This window comes from Scyliorhinus torazame, chromosome 23 (genome assembly GCF_047496885.1).
Source record: "Scyliorhinus torazame isolate Kashiwa2021f chromosome 23, sScyTor2.1, whole genome shotgun sequence".
NCBI lineage: Eukaryota > Metazoa > Chordata > Chondrichthyes > Carcharhiniformes > Scyliorhinidae > Scyliorhinus > Scyliorhinus torazame.
The window spans coordinates 81,928,092-81,934,996 of NC_092729.1; the positions used below are offsets into that span (position 1 = coordinate 81,928,092).

A 6,905-nucleotide genomic window follows, 5' to 3' on the forward strand; every position below is an offset into this window, starting at 1 on the left:
CAACACTGTCCCCATCAAACACTACCAGGACAGGTACAGCACGGGGTTAGATACAGAGTAAATCACCCTCTACACTGTCACCATCAAACACTCCCAGGACAGGTGCAGCACGGGGTTAGATACAGAGTAAAGCTCCCTCGACACTGTCCCCATCAAACACTCCCAGGACAGGTACAGCACGGGGTTAGATACGGAGTAAATCTCCCTCTTCACTGTCCCCATCAGACACTCCCAGGACAGGTGCAGCACGGGGTTAGATACAGAGTAAATCTCCCTCTACACTGTACCCATCAAACGCTCACAGGACAGGTACAGCACGGGTTAGATACAGAGTAAAGCTCCCTCTACACTGTCCGCATCAAACACTCCCAGGACAGGTACAGCACGGGGTTAGATACAGAGTCAAGCTCCCTCTACACTGACCCCATCAAACACTCCCAGGACAGGTACAGCACGGGGTTAGATACAGAGTAAAGCTCCCTCTACACTGTCCCCATCAAACACTCCCAGGACAGGTGCAGCATGGGGTTAGATACAGAGTAAAGCTCCCTCTACACTGTCCCCATCAAACACTCCCAGGACAGGTACAGCACGGGGTTAGATAAAGAGTAAAGCTCCCTCTACACTGTCCCCATCAAAGACTCCCAGGACAGGTACAGCACGGGGTTAGATACAGAGTAAAGCTCCCTCTACACTGTCCCCATCAAACACTCCCAGGACAGGGACAGCACGGGGTTAGATACAGAGTAAAGCTCCCTCTACACTGTCCCCATAAAACACTCCCAGGACAGGTACAGCACGGGGTTAGATACAGAGTAAAGCTCCGTCTACACTGTCCCCATCAAACACTCCCAGGACAGGTACAGCACAGGGTTAGATACAGAGTAAAGCTCCCTCTACACTGTCCCCATCAAACACACCCAGGACAGGTACAGCACGGTGTTAGATACAGAGTAAAGCTCCCTCGACACTGTCCCCATCAAACACTCCCAGGACAGGTGCAGCACGGGGTTAGATACAGAGTAAAGCTCCCTCCACACTGTCCCCATCAAACACTCCCAGGACAGGTACTGCACGGTGTTAGATACAGAGTAAAGCTCCCTCGACACTGTCCCCTCAAACACTCCCAGGACAGGTACAGCACGGTGTTAGATACAGAGTAAAGCTCCGTCTACACTGTCCCCATCAAACACTCCCAGGACAGGTACAGCACGGGGTTAGATACAGAGTAAAGCTCCCTCTCCACTGTCCCCATCAAACACTCCCAGGACAGGTGCAGCACGGGGTTGGGTACAGAGTATATCTCCCACTACACAGTCCCCATCAAACACTCCCAGGACAGGTACAGCACGGGGTTAGATACAGAGTAAAGCTCCCTCGACACTGTCCCCTCAAACACTCCCAGGACAGGTACAGCACGGGGTTAGATACAGAGTAAAGCTCCGTCTACACTGTCCCCATCAAACACTCCCAGGACAGGTGCAGCACGGGGTTAGATACAGAGTAACGCTCCCTCTACACTGTCCCCATCAAACACTCCCAGGACAGGTACAGCACGGGGTTAGATACAGAGTAAAGCTCCCTCTACACTGTCCCCATCAAACACTCCCAGGACAGACACAGCACGGGGTTAGATACAGAGTAAAGCTCCCTCTACACTGTCCCCATCAAACACTCCCAGGACAGGTACAGCACGGGGTTAGATACAGAGTAAAGCTCCCTCTAGACTGTCCCCATCAAACACTCCCAGGACAGGTACACCATGGGGTTAGATACAGAGTAAAGCTCCCTCGACACTGTCCCCATCAAACACTCCCAGGACAGGTACAGCACGGGGTTAGATACAGAATAAAGCTCCCTCTACACTGTCCCCATCAAACACTCCCAGGACAGGTACAGCACGGGGTGAGATACAGAGTAAAGCTCCCTCTACACTCTCCCCATCAAACACTCGCAGGACAGGTACAGCACGGGGTTAGATACAGAGTAAAGCTCCCTCTACACTGTCCCCATCAAACACTCCCAGGACAGGTACAGCACGGGGTTAGATACAGAGTAAAACTCCCTCTACACTGTCCCCATCAAACACTCCCAGGACAGGTACAGCACGGGGTTAGATACAGAGTAAAGCTCCCTCTACACTGTCCCCATCAAACACTCTCAGGACAGGTACAGCACGGGGTTAGATACAGAGTAAAGCTCCCTCTACACTGTCCCCATCAAACACTCTCAGGACAGGTACAGCACGGGGTTAGATACAGAGTAAAGCTCCCTCTACACTGTCCCCATCAAACACTCTCAGGACAGATACAGCACGGGGTTAGATACAGAGTAAAGCTCCCTCGACACCGTCCCCATCAAACACTCCCAGGACAGGTACAGCACGGGGTTAGATACAGAGTAAAGCTCCCTCTACACTGTCCCCATCAAACACTCCCAGGACAGGTACAGCACGGGGTTAGATACAGAGTAAAGCTCCCTCTACACTGTCCCCATCAACCACTCCCAGGACAGGTACAGCGGTTGTCGATTTCCGTGCGGGTGGCGTCTCCACGCATCCCTCCTGTTTTTTTTTTGTGTTGCCCTCTCTGCAGCCCTGCCAAACTTCGACGCATTCGGACCACCCTCACCCACCTCAGCTGGCGATGACTTCTCAGACTTCGACGCACTGAGGGCCCCTCCTCTTGTGTCAGAGGGCGGAGCAGGTACTTCCCGTGGGGTGGGGGGTGGGGGGGGCGCCGCGCGGCGATATCGTTTTATGGAACTGAGGCGGAGGCTGAATGGGCCTCCTCCTGTTCCTGTGTCACAGGCTCGAGCAGGGGGCTGAATGGGCCTCCTCCTGTTCCTGTGTCACAGGCTCGAGGGGCTGAATGGGCCTCCTCCTGTTCCTGTGTCACAGGCTCGAGGGGCTGAATGGGCCTCCTCCTGTTCCTGTGTCACAGGCTCGAGCAGGGGGGCTGAATGGGCCTCCTCCTGTTCCTGTGTAACAGGCTCAAGGAGGGGGCTGAATGGACCTCCTCCTGTTCCTGTGTAACAGGCTCGAGGAGGGAGCGGAATGGGCCTCCTCCTGTTCCTGTGTAACAGGCTCGAGCAGGAGGATGAATGGGCATCCTCCTGTTCCTGTGTCGCTGGCTCGAGCAGGGGGCTGAATGGGCCGCCTCCTGTTCCTGTGTAACAGGCTCGAGCAGGGGGCTGAATGGGCCTCCTCCTGTTCCTGTGTAACAGGCTCGAGGGGCTGAATGGACCTCCTCCTGTTCCTGTGTCACAGGCTCGAGGGGCTGAATGGACCTCCTCCTGTTCCTGTGTCACAGGTTCGAGGGGCTGAATGGACCTCCTCCTGTTCCTATGTAACAGGCTCGAGGAGGGGGCTGAATGGGCCTCCTCCTGTTCCTGTGTAACAGGCTCGAGGAGGAGGCTGAATTAGCCTCCTCCTGTTCCTGTGTAACAGGCTCGATGGGCTGAATGGGACTCCTCCTGTTCCTGTGTAACAGGCTCGAGGGGCTGAATGGGCCTCCTCCTGTTCCTGTGTAACAGTCTCGAGGGGCTGAATGGGCCTCCTCCTGTTCCAGTGTAACAGGCTCGAGCAGGGGGCTGAATGGGCCTCCACCTGTTCCTGTGTAACCGTCTCGAGCAGGGGGCTGAATGGGCCTCCTCCTGTTCCTGTGTAGCAGGCTCGAGGGGCTGAATGGGCCTCCTCCTGTTCCTGTGTAACAGGCTCGAGCAGGGGGCTGAATGGGCCTCCTCCTGTTCCTGTGTTACAGGCTCGAGGTGTTGAATGGACCTCCTCCTGTTCCTGTGTAACAGGCTCGAGGGGCTGAATGGGCCTCCTGTTCCTGTGTCACAAGCTCGAGGAGGGGGCTGAATGGGCCTCCTCCTGTTCCTGTGTAACAGGCTCCAGGGGCTGAATGGGCCTCCTCCTGTTCCTGTGTAACAGTCTCGGCAAGGGGGGCTGAATGGGCCTCCTCCTGTTCCTGTGTAACAGGCTCGAGGAGGGGGCTGAATGGGCCTCCTCCTGTTCCTGTGTAACAGGCTCGAGCAGGGGGCTGAATGGGCCTCCTCCTGTTCCTGTGTAACAGGCTCGAGCAGGGGGCTGAATGGGCCTCCTCCTGTTCCTGTGTAACAGGCTCGAGGGGCTGAATGGGCCTCCTCCTGTTCCTGTGTAACAGGCTCGAGGAGGGGGCTGAATGGGCCTCCTCCTGTTCCTGTGTAACAGGCTCGAGCAGGGGGCTGAATGGGCCTCCTCCTGTTCCTGTGTAACAGGCTCGAGGAGGGGGCTGAATGGGCCTCCTCCTGTTCCTGTGTAACAGGCTCGAGGGGCTGAATGGGCCTCCTCCTGTTCCTGTGTAACAGGCTCGAGGGGCTGAATGGGCCTCCTCCTGTTCCTGTGTAACAGGCTCGAGGGGCTGAATGGGCCTCCTCCTGTTCCTGTGTAACAGGCTCGAGGAGGGGGCTGAATGGGCCTCCTCCTGTTCCTGTGTAACAGGCTCGAGCTGGGGGCCGAATGGGCCTCCTCCTGTTCCTGTGTAACAGGCTCGAGGAGGGGGCTGAATGGGCCTCCTCCTGTTCCTGTGTAACAGGCTCGAGCTGGGGGCCGAATGGGCCTCCTCCTGTTCCTGTGTAACAGGCTCGAGCTGGGGGCCGAATGGGCCTCCTCCTGTTCCTGTGTAACAGGCTCGAGCAGGGGGCTGAATGGGCCTCCTCCTGTTCCTGTGTAACAGGCTCGAGCAGGGGGCTGAATTGGCCTTGTCCCGTTCCTGTGTAACAGGCTCGAGCAGGGGGCTGAATGGGCCTCCTCCTGTTCCTGTGTAACAGGCTCGAGCAGGGGGCTGAATGGGCCTCCTCCTGTTCCTGTGTAACAGGCTCGAGCTGGGGGCCGAATGGGCCTCCTCCTGTTCCTGTGTAACAGGCTCGAGCAGGGGGCTGAATGGGCCTCCTCCTGTTCCTGTGTAACAGGCTCGAGCTGGGGGCCGAATGGACCTCCTCCTGTTCCTGTGTAACAGGGGAGGGGCTGAATGCTTGTCTTCTGCTCACCCCGTTAATGCCGCTCCTCCTTTCTCCACAGGCGAGCCAGACCTGTTGGCGGGCGAGGTGCCCCTCCTGCGACACGAGGGAAACACGACCCCCGACCTCTTCGACCTGTCGCCCATGGGCGGGGCCCTCCTCCCCGAGACCCCCGGCTGCAAGCTGACGCCCCCGGCTCGCAAAACGCCCGAGTCCTTCCTGGGTCCCAACGCGGCCCTCGTCGACCTGGACGCCCTCGTCTCCAAGAGCGCCAAGGCGTCCAACCCGTTCCTCGCGGCAGGTAGGCGCGCGCCAGTGTCCTGTCCCGGGCTGGGGCGCGTGGCGGCCTTTACCTGACCCCGCCGGGGGGGGGGGGGGGGGGGGGGGGGGGGGGCTTCTCTCGGCTGCGCCCTCGCACGGGGAGCAATGCCACAGAGCGGCGAGCGAGCGGGGTGCAATCATGTCCAAATTGGCGTCGGTCCCAGCAGGGGGATTCTGGGAGCAGGGGGATTCTGGGAGCAGGGGGATTCTGGGAGCAGGGAATGGGAGGGTCTGCTTCGTTGCGGGGGGGGGGGGGGGGGGGAGAGACAGTCGGCCATCTTGGTTACCCAGGCGACGATGGAGGCTGATTTGAGGGTGGGCGAAGGAGAAGGGGAGGCTTTGGGGAGGGTGCGGAGGAGTTTGGGCAAGAAATGTTCCTTAACCGTTCACTAACTCCAATCTCTTTGTCTGTCTTTCCCCCCCCCCCCCCCCCCCCCCTCACCCCCCCCCCCCCAAACCCCCCAAACAGGAGGACCAACCTCAGCCGCAGCGACCAACCCCTTTGGGGGGCCTTCGCCCAATCAGAGCATGTCCCTCAACCAGCTTCGCGCAAGCCCCGTCATGCTCACCGGGGCTCCCCGCTCCCTCTCGCCCCTGCCGCCCCCTGCCGCCCCCTCCCCCCCGGGTGTGGCGGGGGTCAGCGCCGGCCCCCTCCTCCCGTTGCCCGCAGGGCCCCTCCTGGTGCCCGTCACGGCAGCAGGGCCTGCCCCTCACTCTGCCGGCGGGACAAACCCTTTCCTGCTATAGCGGGAGGTGACGCAGCCATCGCGGGTCGCTTTGCGGGGGGGGGGGGGGGTGCCTGAGAACCCCCACGATCGGGGTTGGGGGGGGGGGCCTGAGAACCCCCTCGATCGGGGGTGGGGGGGGGGGGGAACCGCCCGAGTTTCCGTCGCCCTCCTGGAGTCACTCTGGGGCGATCCTCTCTCCCGCCGCCCGTGCCGCACTCCTCGTGGGGGGGGGGGGGGTCGGCAGAGATGTGGGGGTTCAGGGCGGGAGCGGTCCGTCTTAATGTCGCTGGACCCCCCCCCCCCCCCCCCCCCCCCAAGGGGAAAGGGGCCGTTTGCTCCGCAGAGCGCTGTCCTGCTCCCTCCCTCCTCCCTCCCTCCGCACACAACCACCATCTCCAACAACCCTGGACGCCTTCGGGCGGTGTGGCGACCACGAGGGCGACCGCCTCCCCGCCGGGGGGAACAGGATGCACCGACGCATTAATCCAACCCCCCCCCCCCCCCCAACTCTGCCTAAAAGAAAAAAAACATCGTCGCCTGGCCCGTCCCCTCCTCGACTCCTGCTCTTCACCCCAAACCCCCTCTGAATGTCCGCGGGGGGAAAAGGACCACTTGATGCTGGCGAACCCTCTTCTGCGCAACCTCAACCGATTGGGGGGAGGGGAGAGGGAGCTGTTGCCTCGCTCTTGTCTTTTTCAAAGAAACAAAATGAATGTACATTTTTGAGAAATTTTATTTTGCCGAATCTCTATATAATATATGTGTCTGTGTGTGTGGGTGTGTATATATTATATATATTATATATATATGTGTCTGGGGGGAAATGGAAAAAAATTCGCTTCTCTTTCTCCCTCT

The 6,905-nt window shown here is 59.2% G+C and overlaps 1 protein-coding gene across 1 annotated transcript in view; it reads left to right on the forward strand.

Annotated features, from left to right (window-relative positions):
• LOC140399630 (epsin-1-like) overlaps positions 1-6,118 on the forward strand; it is a 51,226-nt gene extending 45,108 nt beyond the window's left edge. The window contains exons 3-5 of the mRNA XM_072489166.1: positions 2,595-2,705; positions 5,063-5,302; positions 5,792-6,118. Of these exons, the coding sequence (XP_072345267.1) occupies positions 2,595-2,705; positions 5,063-5,302; positions 5,792-6,069 (629 nt within the window). The 3' untranslated portion in view covers positions 6,070-6,118. The remainder of the gene's footprint in view (positions 1-2,594; positions 2,706-5,062; positions 5,303-5,791) is intronic.
• The last annotated feature ends 787 nt before the right edge of the window (positions 6,119-6,905 follow it).